Source organism: Arachis ipaensis, chromosome B3 (assembly GCF_059453495.1).
Source record: "Arachis ipaensis isolate K30076 ecotype BB chromosome B3, ASM5945349v1, whole genome shotgun sequence".
NCBI classification, from domain to species: Eukaryota; Viridiplantae; Streptophyta; class Magnoliopsida; order Fabales; family Fabaceae; genus Arachis; species Arachis ipaensis.
Genome location: NC_142438.1, coordinates 133,793,995 through 133,813,156, shown reverse-complemented (window position 1 = coordinate 133,813,156; position 19,162 = coordinate 133,793,995). Strand labels below are relative to the sequence as shown.

The 19,162-nt window shown below is 34.3% G+C and overlaps 3 protein-coding genes across 3 annotated transcripts; 2 read left to right on the top strand and 1 right to left on the bottom strand.

The window, feature by feature from the left end:
* The first annotated feature begins 3,677 nt into the window (after positions 1 to 3,677).
* On the top strand, positions 3,678 to 7,526 carry LOC107631165 (Actin-binding FH2 (formin homology 2) family protein). The gene is made up of 4 exons (XM_016334515.3): positions 3,678 to 5,432; positions 5,611 to 5,834; positions 5,936 to 6,180; positions 6,369 to 7,526. The coding sequence occupies exons 1-4, from the start codon at positions 4,057 to 4,059 to the stop codon at positions 7,173 to 7,175; spliced, it is 2,652 nt and encodes an 883-aa protein (XP_016190001.3). The 5' UTR covers positions 3,678 to 4,056; the 3' UTR covers positions 7,176 to 7,526.
* A 409-nt stretch (positions 7,527 to 7,935) lies between these two features.
* LOC107633713 (acyl-coenzyme A thioesterase 2, chloroplastic) lies at positions 7,936 to 11,197 on the bottom strand. Its single transcript, XM_088508070.1, has 5 exons — positions 10,299 to 11,197; positions 10,033 to 10,210; positions 8,809 to 9,278; positions 8,565 to 8,693; positions 7,936 to 8,245 (listed from the first exon to the last, which is right to left on the bottom strand). The coding sequence occupies exons 1-5, from the start codon at positions 10,809 to 10,811 to the stop codon at positions 8,102 to 8,104; spliced, it is 1,434 nt and encodes a 477-aa protein (XP_088364196.1). The 5' UTR covers positions 10,812 to 11,197; the 3' UTR covers positions 7,936 to 8,101.
* A 4,316-nt stretch (positions 11,198 to 15,513) lies between these two features.
* On the top strand, positions 15,514 to 19,156 carry LOC107631168 (putative transcription factor bHLH107). The gene is made up of 2 exons (XM_016334519.3): positions 15,514 to 16,243; positions 18,419 to 19,156. The coding sequence occupies exons 1-2, from the start codon at positions 15,926 to 15,928 to the stop codon at positions 18,875 to 18,877; spliced, it is 777 nt and encodes a 258-aa protein (XP_016190005.1). The 5' UTR covers positions 15,514 to 15,925; the 3' UTR covers positions 18,878 to 19,156.
* The last annotated feature ends 6 nt before the right edge of the window (positions 19,157 to 19,162 follow it).

Sequence of the window (19,162 nt, the reverse complement as noted above, 5' to 3'; positions counted from 1 at the left end):
CATAAATTATGCATATAATTTTAAGATTGTAGATTTTATATGTTTTGAGAAAAAGAAAGTTTGAAGTAAGGCATTCTTTTTAAATTAAAGCGAGTTATTAGTTGGTAAAAGATTTTTTTAGTTTAGTCTTTTGCAACCGTAAAAAATTAAAAACAAAAGAATAAAAAAAGTTACACTAATATGTATCATAGTTTAATTTTAAAGTGTAAAGAAGTATACATTTAGTCTCTATTATAATAACAGCAGAACTTTACTATATCAATCACTAAAATTACAAACATCAATTAAAAAGCCAAGACAAAATAATATAAAAAAAAAAAAACTAAACTAGTTTTATCTTAAGACAATCGAAGCTATAATTTCGGACTTTATAAACCATGACAACCCTTAGAATATAAAAATTATATAAATTAAACATTAAAAATATTTAATTCTTTCTTCAAATAATAAAGACAAAAAGGATATATATAGTTTCAATATAAGGTAGAAGAAACATAATATTTTTTTCTCATTATTTTTGTATTTTTATTCTTAAAAAGATATGTGGTAATCCACTCTTTATTATTAGAAATTGCTATTCAAACAAATACACAGTTAAAACAAACCTACAAATTACAATCAATAGCCATAATAAAAATGTATGGGAAAAAAAAGGGTCCAAATTACCTCTATCACTATCTTTTCTATTTAAACTCTCCGTACAATTATAAATAATGATTTCTATTATTATTAGATGTTGATAATTTTTATTGGGCAAAAATAGTAATTGGTTCATTATTTATAGATTTTGGTTTGGTGGATATTCATCATTACTAGATATAATGGTAATATTGGCCAGCGGCAAACCCTTAAATGGAGCTCAGTACCGCGACGGATTAGTCCTTGACCTGTCGGGTTGGGGGATACCGTGGGAAACCAAAAAAAAAAAGATATAATGGTAATATATATTCATCGGATGAAAATTTTAAAATCTACATACATGTTTATAAAATTCTAAAAAGTTATCATATTTAACACTAAATAAATAAATAACTAATGAGTTATAACTCAAATGACATAGGTTTAATGGGTAATGCTAGATAGACAAAAAAAATAGCCAGAACTTACCTTATTTAGCATTAATTAATTGTCGCAACAATTAATAAATGCTAAATAAGGCAAATTATGTCTGATTTTCTTTGGTTACCAAACATTTTTGGGTTTAATTTGAGTAAACAACTTAATTAAGTTTCTTTTGAAAAAATAGCTTAAACAATAAATGACTATATTAAAAGGGAAAAGCTCTACATCCATGTAAAAATTACATGGATGATATCCAAGTAACTTTCACTCCACGCCCCACACCCCATTTGTTTTACACGCGCCTCTTATAACCTATATAACGAATCCTTATTTTGCGTTATCAACGTTTCTCAATGCAAACTTTTTCATACAACGTAAACCTCCTCCTCCTCCTTTTTGTTGTTCTGCTCTTTCGCGTTTTTCTTCTCTACATTATGGATCTGGATTGATTCAACGCAATTATCTTCGTCGTTCATCTTCTTCTTCGTTTTTTTTTCGATCTGCACTTTTGAAGTGAATTGAATGGAGTAAGGTGATCTACATCTGAATTGAATTCAATTGAATTGATAATATGTAACTGTCAGTAATTGTGAGTGTCAGTAATTGTGAGTAACTATGAGTAAATGTGAGTAACTTTTCGGTTCGGTAAGTACTAAAGAGGTGGTTCATCACTTTCATATTTTCGGTTCGGTCTGCAAAAAGAAGTCTAACAAAAATTAGACCAATATGTTCTGTTTTCTTCCCTAAGCACTATATAATTGTTTCACTGTAATTAAGATTTTGGTTCACCATAACTAAAATTTCGGTTCACCATGAGTACTGTGTTCGGTTCATTCTGCACTATTCAAAACTCTTCTTTCTCACTTTCTACTGCTTCTTCACCAGAGAGAAGGAGGAAAAGACAAAAAATACAGCAGCAACAACAACAAAAAATAACGATAGGGTTTCAGGATTTAGGGTTTATGGGTTCAGGGTTCAGTGTACAGGGGTTCAGTGTGTTTCAAACTTTCGGTTCACCCCGTGTATTAATTTTGGTTCACTGTGTTCATGGTTGAGGGTTTAGAATTTAGGGTTCAGGGTTCATGGTTTTAGGGGTTTAGGGTTTACGGTAGGGTTCAGGGTTTAGGGTTTAGGGTTTAGCATTTAGGGTTCATAGTTCAGTGTTCAGGGTTCGGGTTCAGGGTTTAGGTTTAGTGTTTAGGGTTCAGAGTTCAAGGTTCGGATTCAAGGTTTAGGGTTTAGGTTTTAGGGTGTAGGATTTAGAGTTTAGGTTTTAGGATTTTAGGGATTTAGGGTTTATGGGTTCAGGGTTCAGTGTTCATGGTTCTGGTTTTAGTGTTTAGGGTTCAGTGTTTAGGGGTTCATAATTTTTTGGTAAACAGGAGAGTGATTTCGATTACTCTTCTGAAACGAATCAAACTGACAAAGTTTGGATTATTCAATTTTGAATCGAATTGAATGGAATGCAATTGCTAATTTGAATTGAATTAAATGGACGGAGGTATACTGAATTGAATTGAATTGAATTGATAATATGTAAATTGTAGGCAGAGTTATTTGAATTTGATTTTATATAATGGATTATGTTTCGTTCACTCAGTACTATACATATTGTTTTCGGTTCACCATGAGTACTGTGTTCAGTTCACCATGAGTACTGTATTCGGTTCATTCTGCAGAAAGCTGTTTGAATTTGATTTTATATAATGGATTATGTTTTGTTCACTCAGTACTATACAATTGTATTATTTTCGGTTCACCATGAGTACTATGTTCGGTTCACTATGAGTACTGTATTCGGTTCATTCTGCACTATTCAAAACTCTTCTTCCTCACATTCTACTGTTTCTTCACCAGAGAGAAAGAGGAAAAGACAAAAAAAAATACAACAACAACAACAACAAAAGAATGACGATAAGGAGAAAACACGTGAAGAAGAAGGAACGCGAAAAAGGAGGAGAAGGAGGGGAAGGAGGAACGCGAAGAAGAAGGCGAAGAAGAAGAAGACGCTCCGTGCGTAAACGAGCGTGAAAAAAAGAAGAAGCGCGGGAGAAGAAGAAGAAGAAGCGTGGAGGAGAAGAAGCGTTGGGCGATGTATTGGGCGCGTGTATTTCACGTTTCATTTAATGGTATTAGGTTTTTTTGGTGTTGGGCAACTTGGTTACATGGTTACATGAATGTGTAGCATCCCTGATATTAAAAGTAGTTTATAAATAAATTATTTTGTATTTGGATTTTTAGTTCTAAAAGTACTTATTTTATAAAAATGTGGTAATAAAAAATAGTAGTATTACGAGAGAAGTCATTTTTTGTAACTTCTCTATAAGCTCTTAAATAATTTTTTAAAAAATTACAATTTAATTTTAAAAATTATACCAAACATTAATACTACTATTTTTTATAAGTCAAAAACTTAAAAAAATTACTTTTAAACTTTTTCAAACATACCATAATCTCTCTATGCTCACGTAAGAGATTAGGGGTTTAAGTCTTTCTGTCTTCGATAAAAAAAAAACAATAAATAACTTGGTTGTGAAGAAAAAATGTTGAAGAATGAAGAAATGGATAATTAGAATGGTTGAAATAATAAAAGGGTAAGTGATGGTAAAAGAGAGAAAGGAAAGAAATGGAAATTTGGGGTGATGAGGCATGAGTGTGAACAGTATAAGGAGAATTGAAAAGATCACAAGTTTTGAGAGAAAGCGCGGGTGGCATGGGGCTTTGGTTTTACCTTTTTACCTCTCTCCAGTCTCCACTGCTGCCAACTTCCTGCACACTGCATACACCACCTCAACAACCCTTCAACGCTATCAAATCTTGTTTGTTCTCTTAACCATGAATACCATATGGTACTTCACTACTTGTACCAAAATGATCAGTGACAATTCTGAGAACACCATGCCACTCAACTACAAGTCTTGAGCTACATTCCTACCATTCTCCCAAATAACATTATTTACTCCCAAACCTTCTTCTCCTTTTTTCTTCTGCATCATGTCCCACACTACATTTACCTTCCTCTTCTGCTTCCTATCACTCCTCTTCTCTTCTTCCTTCGCCGCTCATCACCGCCATCTTCTCCACCACCCACTCTTCCCGGCGCCTTCACTCCCCATCCCCATTCCCCCAACACAACCACCATCTCCCTCTCCTCAACCACAACCACAACCACAACCACAACACCAACAACCCAAGCTTCCATCCTCTTCTATTACATCACCTTCCTCACCGTCTTCTTCTTCCTCACCAAACAACCATTTCTTCTTTCCTACCTACCGCCCCTCTCCACCTCCTCCATCACCCTCCGTCGTCGCCACATTCCCGGCTAACATCTCCTCCCTCCTCCTCCCACATCCTACCTCCAGCCACCACCGTCCCGCTCTCGCACTTGCTCTCACCCTCTCTCTTGTTTCCCTCGCCCTCCTCTCCGCCGCTGCCGCATTCGCACTCCACCGCCGCTCCCGCACCTCGTCATCCTTCCACGCCGACGATGACGAAGACGACGACAAGGCCTCCAGGCAAGATAGCCTCCGCCTGTTCCCACGCAACGCTGCCACCTCCGACGGCACCCACCCCAAGCCCCGCGGCGGCCCCGGCGCCGCCTCAAGCCCGCGCACAGATTACCTCTACCTCGGCACGGTGGCTAGTTCAGAGCCACCGGATTCAAGCTCCAGCAGCACCACCGGAACCTTGATGGTGCCGCCGTACCGAAAACTGAATGATTCGCCGGAACTGAAACCACTGCCTCCCCTGCCCCGCCACAATTTCCGGCCATGGCTGAGTGAAGAAGAAGACAAGGACGAAAAACACAAGGAGAATCAAGACGAAGAAGAGGAACAGTTCTTTTCTCCGAGAGGCTCTTCCGGTAACAGACAAGAGAGTCCTCCTTCCCCTGTTGCGGTTCTTGGAGTCGAAGATTCAAGTTCTCGTTCACCGGAGGCTTTTCCTTTGGAGAAACTCGGATGCAGAAGCTTAAACTCAAGAACCCCATCTCATTCTCGTTCTTGTTCCCCTCACAGCCCTGAAAGCACCAAATCACTGCCACCACCTAATCAGAACCCAGTTTCTGCGTCGCAGTCGCCGTCTTCTTTGTGTTCTTCTTCTTCTTCTCCTAAGCCTAGAGAGGAGTTGAGATCCAGTTGGGATGTTCCGGCCACCGAACTGCCTCCTCCTCCTCCTCCGCCACCACCACCGCCGCCTCCGCCGAGGTTCTGGGAGACTCCGGTGATGAATAAATTGGCGCCAAATGTTGATAAGAATGAGAGTGAGGAAACTCCGAAGCCAAAGTTAAAAGCTTTGCATTGGGATAAAGTGAAAGCTAGTTCTGATAGGGCAACGGTGTGGGATCGCTTGAGACCAAGTTCTTTCCAGTATGACACATTAAACTCACGTCCTATTCTTTATTATTAATTAATTAAGTTAGCTTTTTCCATTGTTGATTAATATCAGTCAACATCTTAGTGCGATTCTATATTCTTTTCTATATATTATATTATATGTTTGTGTTGTTTCAATTATATAATGATTTGATGGATCTGAGTTATGCAGATTGAACGAGGACATGATTGAGACGCTGTTCATGGTTAATAACTCAAAGGAAAATCCTACATTGGCTTTTAGAGATAATAATGGCCGCCGTGGTCAAACGGTTCATTCTTCACCGGTGCCGCCGGAGAATAGGGTGCTTGACCCCAAGAAGTCTCAGAACATTGCTATTTTGCTTAGGGCGCTCAATGTAACTATTGATGAAGTTTGTGAAGCTCTCAGGGAAGGTGAAACTAAAACTGAATAAGATGTAAACTACTATTTAAGGGCCTTTATTTTTCAGTGAGATTTTGAAATACTTATTTTTTTATTCCTTTTTTGGGAATAGGCAACTGTGATACACTGGGAACAGAACTTCTGGAGAGTTTGTTGAAGATGGCTCCAACCAAAGAAGAAGAAACTAAGCTGAGGGAGTTCCAAGACGAATCGCCCTTCAAGCTTGGACCTGCTGAGAAATTTCTCAAGATCATGCTTGATATACCTTTTGCATTTAAGAGAGTGGAAGCTATGCTCTACATTGCTAATTTTGATTCTGAATTAGAATACCTTAAAAAGTCCTTTGAGACTCTGGAGGTATGTATTCATATTGTGTGCTTATTGTTTGATATGATATTATGAATCTCTGACCTTTCAGTATCAATCAAGCCAAAAAAGGCGAAAACACTTAACTATTACCTTAAACTTACTAATCTAATTGCAACCATGACTGATTTTTTATACGAAGACTGCAATAAATTCTCATATTTCAATCTTTCCCGCAGGTGGCTTGTGAGGAATTGAGGAACAGCAGAATGTTTTTGAAGTTACTTGAAGCTGTTCTCAGAACTGGAAACCGAATGAATGTTGGCACTGATCGGGGCGATGCGCATGCATTCAAGCTGGACACGCTTCTGAAGCTCGTTGATATTAAAGGAACTGATGGAAAGACCACTCTATTGCATTTTGTTGTACAGGAAATCGTCAGAACCGAGGGATCTCATATTTCCGGTTCTAACAATCATCAGGCCTCCGAGAACAACCAGCAATATACTCTTCAAGATGAGGTTGAATTCCGGAAGCTTGGACTGCAAGTTGTTTCGGGCTTGAGTGGTGAGCTCACCAATGTGAAAAAAACAGCTACCATGGACTCAGACATGCTTAGCAGCGATGTTGCTAAACTTGCTAAGGGGATCGAGAAAGTTGTGGAAGTTGTCAAACTGAATGAAATGTCACCCTTGAAAGACACTAGCCAAAAGTTTTCTGAGGCAATGAAATGTTTCTTGGAGAAAGGAGGAGAAGAAATTTTAAGAATCCAGAACCAAGAGAAAAGGGCTCTCTCTTCAGTAAAGGAGATAACTGAGTATTTCCATGGGAATTCAGCAAAGGAAGAAGCTCATCCGTTTAGGATTTTTATGGTAGTGAGGGATTTCCTTTCGATATTAGATGGTGTGTGCAAGGAAGTTGGGAAAGCAAATGAGAGGACTCTAGTTGGTTCTAGACAATCTGTAATGCCTGCAAACCCTGTAACGCCAGCAATTTTTCCTATTATTACTGGTAAGCAGCCATGTGATTCATCTGAATCTGATTAACCCAACTGCAACTGTTTGAGTAAGTTCTATACATGTTTGGTTTTGGTCATTGATGCGCTAGATTTTTACTATCCAAACATTACGACATTTCTCACCTGAAGACAAGCATATCCCTTCTTTGAATGATGACAAAGCCCATGCTATCATGGATGACACTTTTTCTCGTGCCTAGATTACTCTGTATATGTTTACTGCCTAGACCATATAATAAATTTGAGTACATTTCTTTTTTAGCGTTACAGTGTTGTAGTTATAAATGATATGATAGATAGAAATTTTGGATTTTCCTTGTTTTTATCATCCATGTAAGTAGAGAATTATTATTTCCGAGTACAATCAAGTTATTACTAATGTAGCAGTGGTGGGGGCACTAAGGTTAAGAATCATCCGAACTTGAAAGCTATTTTGTGGAAAAAGGTCCTGGTTTTTCCTTTCTGGCATTTGCCTCTGAGTCTGAGGGAATATCAATCTGGATCCCTAAAATCCACAACTATGGAGATAAATGACATTACTTGGGTTAACCTAACTTAAGAGTGGTCCATGTGGCTGTAATGTGCCAATGTCAATATCTGTCAAACACATTGTTGCCCCTCATAACCAAGTTTAATATGTTTGGTGCTAATGATGATATTAAATGATAGGCCATAGCAATTTGATCACTGCGAGTTATGAAGCACTCTTTAATTTCATTAGCAGTTCCATCACATTCCCTTCAACTTCATTATGAATTCCATAACCTGAATGGAGAAGTAGCTTCATGTTCCACAGAATTAAGAATTAATAAATATTGGTGTTGTAGATCCAATACACAGCGGACATTTCGGACATAATAAAATTCTTCAAGAAACAATTAAACAGGTTCTCTTTTTTCTGTATACCCTTGTTCTCTTTAATCACAAGGAGGTTCATGTCCTGATTAACTAAAACTAGGAGTCCTCACACTCGGCATCCATGCGTTCAAGTACCTTTCGTGCTTCCTCTTCTGTAGCAGGAACAACGGTTCTAATCCTCAATCCATTTCTAATGGCCTCAGAATCAACACCGAATGTGAAGTAGAATCTGTTAGATACCTGTTTGAAGACAAACATGGAATTAAGTGAAATGGTTAAAAATAAAGCACTCGATTTTTATATTTCGATAGTAGTGCTAGTTTATTATCCATGCGAAATTTTAAAATAGAATTGAACAGATATTTGAGGAAAACAATGGCAGGGAATCTTTGCCGCCTCTTCATAAAAATATTGTAGAAAGAAAAAAAAATAATACTCTACAATTTTATGAGATATACAACAGCAAAGAATGTCTTTTTTCACCAGAGGATATCTTTTAATTATTCCATAGTGGGGAATATTTGATATTGACATTTTAAAATATGAATTCCAAACTCACCTCACTGGACCGTAGTTCAGGCTTGGTAACGTGTGCAACAACTTCAACATTTACCAGAGGCTTTGTTGGATTGTCTACTTCAGTGTACAGAACACAAGTCTTGAGACGAAGAAAATTTCCAACATCCACCTGCATCATCAAGCTTGTTTTCAGTTCAACATCTTCTCGAAATATTAACATAAATGAGGTTAATGATGATTATGTATGTTCAGTTCGTTATAATCGCCCCCTGTATGCTACTCACAGGCTTAACAAAATCAACATGATCAACTTCCAAGAAATGAGGTGCCACACCAGCAAAGGCATAAGCTGTTGAGAAGGCTAATTCAAAGGCTCTTCTCATCAAGAAACCCCCAAAGATTCGGCCATGGATGTTCCTCTGCTGTGGCTGGCAGATAAAAGAATTTTGGAGACAAGTATCCTTCATAAGGATGCTGTCTCTGTTGGCCAATGCTGGCATGTCACTGAATATACGCCCTTCTGCCAATAGTGCACTGAGCCTGTTTCCAGTGTCTCCATCATTTCCATGTTTCTCTTCTGTTTTCCTTTGTTTCCTTAACTTGCTACTCTTCTCTGCTTCTTCCCATAGCAATTTTTCTTTCTCAGTTTCAGGTAAGACCTGGTTAATTGGGACTGCCTTTCCGGTGGCAGAGTCCCGAGCCACAAATGTGAAGTTGGCCACAAGTTTAGGTGATTCTTGGATTTCCGCGTTCCCTGTTAGCAACAAGTGAAGTATCAAGAGGGCAGTATCAGTGGCTAATGGCTATGACTATGATACACAAATACTTTTTTTTAAAACATAAATTTGTGACTAGTTTCTTTATGTAAAATTTTCATATTTATGTATTATACTTTATTGTATTTAAAATTCACAAGCAAGCCTATTTATGCAACACTTTAAAGACAGGTTTGGGCGTATAAAACTATGTCATCATAAAAATTCGAAAGGGGCTCTCTATAACAGGAAGTTTCCATTCTCATACTTTTTTTCCCTTTTCTGAAGGGACATATTATCGCACAATATGATGCATAAGTTAATAATAAGATGCAGTTACTGTTTGACCCTGCATGGCTTGTATCGCAAATTTAAAGAAAATAATAACCAAACACTCAAACAGTACTGCATGCATTGCACAATAACTAGTAATTACTAACGCCACGAATTCATCCAACTAAGTAATAATATTGAATAAATAAAGTCGGTTGTTTTGGACGTATTGACAGTGACAAATGCATGCTTGGTAACGTATAAAATGAAGCTAAGTTAAGAAATTGTCACACTCTAAATACACTTTGACAATCACTTCATATACTGCATTAAATAAACACAGCCAAGTAGCCAACCCAAGTACTAACACTAAAAGCAGCAGACTTTTAGAAACCTAATACTGATATATGCATTGAAAGCGTTGATTATTGAGTCCTCATAATCCATTTGTAGCGGTAAATGGTAATGATGATACGTTACCTTTTGTAAACTGAGTGAGTTCGAGTTGAATCTCCATGGATGACCTTCCAACCCAAGTAACCGCACCAGCGATAGTCAAATCTTCATCAATATGGATCGGTTTCTTCAGAACCATTTTGTCAACAGAAGCAGTCACCAATAATAGAGGCCTCGTAGCTCCATCTTCGTTGCTGCAATGCTACACCACAAAAAAAAAAAAAAAAAAAAAAAGCTTTACCACACAACAAGAAAAGAAAGAACTTTAATTTTGAGAGTGTAGTGCAGACCTTGAATGCAATTGTTCCAGCAAGAGCGTCGAAATCCTCGACGAGCTTCCCCATCCTGATATGGTTCCATGGGTTCCTATACTGCTCGCGAAGTATGTGATCCGAAGAGAAGTTGTAGTATATGCTAGTCCTGCTTCTTGACGGCGATTTCGCAACGGTTTCTAAGCTTTTGCCATTGGGAAGGGTGGGGCACTCGTGGATCTTGGATCTGGCCTCCCAGAGAGCGTGTGTAGCAGGGGAATGGAACATCCCAGGCCATAGACTAATTGGTTTGCGGTTTGACGATCCTGCATCGATGTGAACCGAGGGTTTTACATCTTTGGAATCGGATTCACGAGGCGTAGGAGAAGATGATGATGTCGTATAAGAAGAAGCGCAGAGAGTTCTGTGAAGGTATGGATTGAGATTCTTCAGTGACAGTGATGGTGAATCATGAGGATTGGGTTTGACTCTGAATCTGAAGAGAAAGTGACGTAGTGGTGGAGATAGATTCGGGTTTCTGAGTGGCTGCATTGCATTTGCATGGAAAAAGGATGGAAGCTATGGTGTTTGATGAAATGTTCCAACGAAATTGGATTCTATTCCCTCGAATTTGTACTTTACTTTTGAGTTTGGAGGTAATGTGGCTGGTGGGCGAATATGGAATTACTGTAATACCCTTCGGGGACATCTGATAAAAATACCCTTGAATGTTTTCGTCAACTTCGAATAAATTTGGGCTCACCTATTTTCTATATTTCTGGGTACCCTTTGATAATTCTTTTTTGGGGTCAACCTCCACCTAACTCTTTTATATTTTTGGTTGGGATGCTAACTTTTTTTATTTTCAGACAAACCAAAAAAAGAAAATCTCACCCAGTTTCAGACTATAACCAATGCTTTCATAGCTAGCCCCGAACACTGACAAAATTACGTTCAATTTGATTTTAATTTGCAGAGGAGGCTTGGTACATATGCAGTAGTAGAGTGAGTGTAAGTGTGAACCTATAGCGTAATTTAATTTAATTATAATATATAAATAATTTAATTAATATATATTTATACAAGAATATATACTAATTAATTTAATAAAATGTTTGATAACTAAAGAAAATTAGCCAAAAAGAGTCAGAATTTATTTTATTTAACATTCATTAATTGTTGCGACCTTTAATGAATACTAAATAAGAGAGTTCAATTTAATAATTTAATCTACGTTCGTTTCGTTGGTGCACAAGTATACAACTTCAGCTAAATTCTTATTTTGTTGTGTACGCCTGAACAAAAGCTTTTTAATCTGCTAATATGTGGTGGACATTATTTTTAACTATTTCCATTTTCTAATCCTTTTTCCCTCTTTTATAATTTCAGTAGCTCAGGGGTTATGGTTATCCCAATTTATAGCGGTAAGATCTCTAACTCCCCTTAATTGAGTTTTAGTTTACTTAAATTGACCAATGAATTTCAATTTTCTTATTTAGCTACGCAATTTTAACATCTTGGTTGACTAAGGCTACAAATATAAAGTAAGAGTATGAGTGAGAGAAAAGAATAAGAGTTTAATTTGTTCTTTGAAATTATAAGCGTGTTTTGTTTTAATTTCTAAAGTTTTAACAGTATTAATTTAGTCTTTGAAATTATATTTTTATAGACTATTTTGATCCTTAAAATGACTTGTAAAATTTAACTTGAAAAATTAAAATACTTGACAAAACATAATTTCATTGGCTAAATTAAACATCTACACAAAAATATTATTACTAATGCTAATGTTCAAGTATATTGTGCAGTGTACAGAGTGTTGTTCTGATTTGCTGCAAAACTTGCAATCGGGTAGCATTCTTGATTTACAAATGGATCAAAATGAGGGATGAATCTGAATGTGATGAGGTTGAGGATTTCCTTGAAAATCATAACATTGCTATTGGTGTGGCACGTGGAATCGAATATTTACATGAAGGTTGCGATATGCAGATCGCCAAATGATCATCCTTCAATGAAAGAAGTAAGAAAGATGCTTGAAGAAGAAGCTATTGTTCATCAGACTCTAGATTTCATTTAAACTTGTGGAGCTTATGTAAACTTGATTTGTAGAACTTATAAAATTTTAAAGTCAATTTGAAGCATCAGCATAATATGTCACATAAAAATAACAATTATATTAGGTGTAAATGTAATGTTTTAGATACACATCACCTAATTCATCAGATTTTTCTAGCAAAGTCTGAGTAATCAGGTCGTATTAAAAATTGTGGAAATGTGAGGTGATATATGTGCTGTGTGATTTGCATTATTATGGAAATTAATTAGTAAAATGAAGGATTAGCCAATGATCTGTATTTGAAGTCATCAAGTAGCACCTCCACTAGTCCACTTGTTGAAAATTTTGAAATCAGAAACTAAGCTATTCGTTGCTTTCCTAGCAGCACGTAAATTAAAATGATACAAAACTAGTTACAAGTTACAACACATAAAAATGCTAAACTAATTGACTTATTGTTCTTTCTTGCAATTGAACTAATCTGTCATGTCAGAGTTGTTTGCGTCAGTTGACCTGTTCTGTTAGTTACAGATTAGAATGGAACCAAATAAAAATGGCACATTATAAGGGTTTAGGTGGAAGGTCCAAATCAGTGGGTTAAAGAAATTTATCTGCAATACTGTTGAATTTCCCAGCCGACTTTGCTAAATCACATGTAATTTATTTAGCCCTTGCTTTCAAATACGTATATATTGTTATTCAGAACTTAATCTTTCAACATTATTCATAGATATATATTCCTTTGTGTATTAGTGGAAAATATTTCCTAAAAAGGATAAAATGCCCTTTAATTTTATATCAACTTCTCCATTATAGTGAGTGTAATCAAGTGAGCTTAAGAAAAATATGGGTTAGAATTAGAGGTAAATTTTATCTAACAGTAATGCTAGGAAAAAAAAAATCTAGACTTTATCTTATTTAAAATTTATTTATTATATGATGCATTAAATAAGGTAAAAAATAATACGTTTTGACAGTTTTTTTATTTTTATTATCAAATATATTTGTTTATCTAAAATGCTCTCTATTATTGGGGGCGAGTGTAATTCACATAGCATTGTATGAGTATTTATTTTTCAAACCTAAGATAATTAGACTACTATACTGACCAGGCAAAAAATAAACAAAAATAAAAAGAAACTACCTATTCGTACCAAAGACAACACTTCATTTTGCATAATTCCTACAAATTATGATATTATGTGAACTGCACACGAAAAATGTAACATTAGTTTGGACTTGTATGTCACTTCTTTTATATGAGTAATTGAGTATAATTCTTAGGCACCAAGATATTTGGAGTAATAGCTATTGTATAGGCATCTACTGAATTTCTTATTGTATCTAAATGACTTGTATCTCTCTTTTAGATCCTTAGCTAAATATAATTTTGTAATTCTACTAAACACATAATGTTGATTAATTAGAAAGTGCCCTGCCACTACTAGAGCACCACACACCAACGTCACATATTTTGACTCCGTTTATATATTTATTATTATGAACTTTAGGGCATGAAAATTTCGCCATGTGACTAACACAGAGGGACTCTTTCCTTTTTATTTTTATTTTTATTTTTTTGTTCAGGAAAAGAAAACATTTTCTCGCTATTTTCAAGCAAAGCAATGCTATATATATAGTATATGATGTGCATGAATTTTATTATTATTATTATATACCTTGATAGAATAAAGAAAGTGTATATTAGCTTGCAAAAGGTAGTTTTAGGAAGGAGGGACCTTTTGAAGTGTCCATGTAACCCAAATGAGGAGTTAAGTTTCCATTACTATTTCAAGAAAGTCTCCCCGACATACGATTAGGTGTGTGTCATTTTCCTCTACTACTTTAATCTCTTTGTCTCTTTAGAACGATATTATTATTATAATTATAAATGAGTAATATTACCCATTCAAAAATTAAGTTTAATCAAATTAAATAATAAAATTTAGAATAATACTAATTATAATTAATTTTTATTATATTAGACTAATTTAATTAGACTTAGTTAATAAAAAAAATTTAGATGTATAGTATTATTATAAATTATGTTAAGTGTATAAAAAAATCAACTACTAAAATCAGCTATTAATATAGAATGTATATTAAAATATAAAATATATATTAAAAATAAATAAATTATAAATATATTTATACATAAATATATTAGTAATTGATTTTGGTGTACAAATAATATTTTTGTATTATAATTATAGGAAACAGGAATCCCTAAGAAATTGTTTAGGTTGATGATCTAACCCCGTAAAATTATCAATAATCATAATATTGGAAAAAGTTGTGCTACATTATTACATATTATGATACCAATGTTTATTTCTCTGGTGTTTAATGTGTATGTTGTTGCGTTGATAAAAAACTAACAGATTAAATAATAATAATAATAATAACAATAATAATAATAATAATAATAATAATAATACACATTTATTTTATTCCAATCTCATTCTGTCCAGCTATTCTTTTATTATGAAAATGAGATAAAAATATTTATAAATAATTTTTTGAGAAAAGCTAAAAACCCAGATGAATTTATTATTTTTAACCAATCATTAATTCAATTTTTTAGTTTAACAATCTAATAATATACTGCTAACTTACTTTTAAATATTATTAATTAACTACAGATCAAAAAATAAATTTTACTGACGTTCTAACATCCTTCTAATATTTTTCTTTTTTTACTTTCGTACACAAAATTTATCTACAAACATAGTCTACAGTAATACAGTAATAATCTTTTCTTTTTGCCTTGGTACCTTTTGGAATATAAAAGAAAACTTGCAAAAGTTGTGTAGAGCAAATAGTGTCTATCGACGCTTCAGAAAGAAATGCGGCAAAGATACGGCGCTTCAACTACCCAATCACAATTTTATAAAAAGAAAAACCATATTAAATTATATTATTTCCAAATTTTCAATCATTATTGCTCCAATAATTCATCTCTAATAATAATAATCAGAGTGCTAATTTAAGCCTTGCACGTCAATAACACCCAAACCAAGAAGAAAAGCAAAAATATATTTTAAAAAATCATGTGGTCGGTTTACTTCAACCTATGAATAATTCAGTAGTATATATAGATGATATTATATTACTATGTTTTCATAAAAATACTATTATATTATTTTCTTCATAGACATGAACTAAATTATTGACACTATAAATATAGTCAACATTACACCAGATACATATGTATCAAGAAAAATAGTTCCCTACAATAATTTCTATCAGAAAAAATCTTGTGTGAATTGAATTCCAAGCCAGAGTTCTTTCTCTTTTAATTTTGATCTTTTTGGCACACGCTAGAAATGGTGGAGTTCAAGAACATCATGAAGAGAATGTGGATGTTTAATCTCTGATCTTTCCTTTCTTCAACCCCTTCAAGTTTTTCTCCTTTTGCGTAATGGAAGGTATGTTCTTCACCAGCACCATCATCATCATCATAATCAACAAACAAAGCAACATAGCAGGTTCTTCAGAAAGGTTCCATCTCCACAAACTCTCTTTTTGGTTTGCACCAACGACTCGTCCACCTGGTTTCCTCAAGTGACAACAACTAAACTAGTCTTCTCTACAAAGATTCAAGTCAATGGTTTACTCCTTTTATAACTCCAATCATTCTTCTTCCCCCGGCTTCGATGTTTCGAGGTTGATTAGTCCTTCTTTGCATGACTATGGAGCTTCCTATGGTGGTTTGGAACCATCACATGCATTGATTTTGGAGAGTGAAAAGATAGAGCAAGTGAATAATGGATCAGAAGATGCAAGGGTTGGAAAGAATTATGAGAACTCTGATGCAAAAGCCTTAGCTGCTTTGAAGAATCACAGTGAAGCTGAGAGGAGGAGGAGGGAGAGAATCAATGGTCATCTTGCAACTCTACGAGGTCTTGTTTCCTCCACTGACAAGGTATGTTTCTATTCTTTTCCTTCTAATGCAAGTTATTACTTTTGTTTCGAAATAATTCTGATACAGTTAACTTCATTTGAAATTGATAGTTTAGAGTCCTTAGATGATAATTTAGTCAAATTTATCAAATTATTTAATAATTCTTAACTATCAACATCACATGAAATTAACTGCAGCTGAGTTTTTACAATTAGTTTGAACAAAGTGATATATTGAGAGATCATTGTTCGATCAAAATGACAATTATTTTTGAAACAAAAGTTATTTTGTTATTTATGTTTTCGTGGTTTGTAACAGCGTTGAATTCTTTTTGGCCTCTTGAATTTTATGATTTTGCTTATGTTGTATAATTGGGTTTAATTAGCATGTTCATCAAGAGTATGACAAACATGGATATGCTAAATTCACAATTCTAATTCTTTCGTGCATAAGAACCAAGCTGATGTTTCAATAAAGTGCATATTCTGTTATCGGTGTTAAGAAATGGGAAGAGTGGATTTAATAGTCTTCAGTTTCCGGGGAAACCAGTATGCATAACTTTGAAGGAAGATAAACCAACATTGTGAATATAAATTTTTCTTTTAGAAAAACTTGTTTATATTTTTAATTAGCATCCAATGTATACATATAACTATATAAGTAGGGAAATTTATGTAAGTGAATTCCCCACTTATGTATAAATGAATAACCATGAGTCTATTTTGACACATAGAAGTATCTAATATGTCGAATTTAGGGCAAATTGTCAAATTTGTCTTTGAAAATTTATTTGTTTTCCAAATTGGTTTTCGAAGGTTTTTTTAATCCAATTCGTTTTTCAAAAATTTTAAATTAATCGCGTTAGTCTTTCTATTATTTTCTTTGTTCATAACACTAAAATTTTTTAATATGAAATTAGATCAAATCAAAACCTAATTAAGAAGAGAACTTGAGGCATTAAAATCTCTTAATTTGGGATTTATTTGATCTAATTTTATAAATTTATCATGCTAATCGTCAATTAGGACTATTATGTATGATTGTGGTGTCACTTAACGTGTCACATCAACAAATTTTGACACTGTTAGCAACGAAAGTGACAGAATAACTAAAATGACTAACGTAAAATATTTGAAGAATGAATGTTATTAAAAGTATCTTTCAAGAACTAATTTAAAGAATAAATGATGTTTCGAGAACTAATTAAACCATTTACTGGTTTAATGTAACATGATTGTTTTTTACTTTTTTTTTTGCAGTTATGTCTTAATGCTTATGGCTATGTGTGTATGTTGCCCTTTCATGGTGTATGATAAGTTGATAACAGCCACAACATTTTGATAATTGAACCTAATTATTATTAAAATAAGGGGTTTAATTTTGATTGCATCATTGTTTGTCCTTGTTTGGTCAGCTGGGTATGGGAGTTGCTAGAAGTCAACTATTAAGCTGTATAACTTTATCATAGGGTGGCTTTGTTTATTAATATGTGACACAACGTCACAAAATATTTCATAATCATCTAAGTTCTAGTTTTTGGCTTCATCTTCCATGATCGACACTGAAAATAAAAATAGTTCATTTACTATTTATATTCAGTATGTTAGATGAATGTACATACACCACTTGTTTCTTTCTTGTGCCCCACTGCACTAGCTGAATATTACTATCCACTTATATATTATTTATTTAACTCTGAATGGTACCCAAATAGCTGCTTCCATTATTCATTTATTTGACCAAGTTGCATTCTAAGAAGAAGTCAAGAATATGAAATCAAGTTAGCAGCCAATGATTTTGCTTTTTAGTTTTTTTATTGATTAAATCATATGAAATCAAGTACAAGACATAAAGAACTATAGAATGTCAATCTTGATTATATATTTTAATTTCATGGTCGTATCTAAGAGAAAATTAGAAATGTATTAACTATTAAGTAGAACTGGATCAATTAAGACATTGCTATCAAGTGTTGTTGTAGATGTGTCAGACTAGTGTTGAGTAGTTAAAAGCATAAACATATATATATTGGTTGGTGACAACAAAAGTGATGCAATGCAATTTCTTATTTATATTATCCTCCCTAGGGTGGGCATGGTTTGGATTTTCAATTGATAAAAGATTTGTTAGAGAGAGGGATAAAAAAAAGACTTGAGTATTTATTTATTTGATTTGGGTTTCAATTGTTAATCTTAGATGGACAAAGCAACAATATTATCAAAAGTGGTTAGCCAAGTGAAGGAATTGCAGAGGAATGCAATGGAAGCAAGTAAAGGTCTTCTAATCCCAACAGATTTTGATGAAGTTGAAGTTGAACCATATGAAGATCATAGATCCATGTCATACAAGGCATCCATCTGCTGTGATTACCGGCCGGAGATTCTCTTCGACCTGCGACACACACTTGATGCCCTTGAACTGCAACTGGTGAGGGCAGAGATATCAACCTTAGAAGGAAGAATGAAAAATGTGTTTGTGTATAGATGTTGCAAAGGGAAAGGTGACAATAATAACACCGAGGCATGTCAAGCTCTTGCAAGAAATGTTCAAAAGGCACTGAGTCTTGTAATAGATAAGGCTTCTAATGCACTTGAGTACTCACTCAGAGCTTCACTTCCATGTAAGAGAAGAAGAATCTGCTTGCTTGAGAATTGAATCATTCAGTTCATTTCACCATCCAACCATGAATCTTTTCGTGTTGATTAGCATGCTGTATTATATCATATTAATTTCTTTTTTGGGTAAACTTGTAATGTTACTGAGCTTACTCCAAACACGGCCTCTGTTGATGCTTGCATGTTATTTGGATTTAATGTGCAGCTACGTATAAATAAGTGTTTGGTCTTTGGTGTTTAATTATAGCTGTTTGGTGTGTAATGGAATTTTTAATTTAGAAATAAATTGAAGCCTTGCATAGTTGTATACTAATAAAAACGAGAC

Coding starts and splice junctions, on each gene's coding strand:
- LOC107631165 (XM_016334515.3), top strand. CDS start 4,057: ATGTCCCACACTACATTTACCTTCCTCTTCTGCTTCCTATCACTCCTC. Junction 5,433..5,610: donor TTGAGACCAAGTTCTTTCCA/GTATGACACATT, acceptor TGAGTTATGCAG/ATTGAACGAGGACATGATTG. Junction 6,181..6,368: donor AGTCCTTTGAGACTCTGGAG/GTATGTATTCAT, acceptor TCTTTCCCGCAG/GTGGCTTGTGAGGAATTGAG.
- LOC107633713 (XM_088508070.1), bottom strand. CDS start 10,811: ATGCAGCCACTCAGAAACCCGAATCTATCTCCACCACTACGTCACTTT. Junction 9,279..10,032: donor ACTCACTCAGTTTACAAAAG/GTAACGTATCAT, acceptor TGTTGCTAACAG/GGAACGCGGAAATCCAAGAA. Junction 8,246..8,564: donor CTGAACTACGGTCCAGTGAG/GTGAGTTTGGAA, acceptor GTCTTCAAACAG/GTATCTAACAGATTCTACTT.
- LOC107631168 (XM_016334519.3), top strand. CDS start 15,926: ATGGTTTACTCCTTTTATAACTCCAATCATTCTTCTTCCCCCGGCTTC. Junction 16,244..18,418: donor TTGTTTCCTCCACTGACAAG/GTATGTTTCTAT, acceptor TGTTAATCTTAG/ATGGACAAAGCAACAATATT.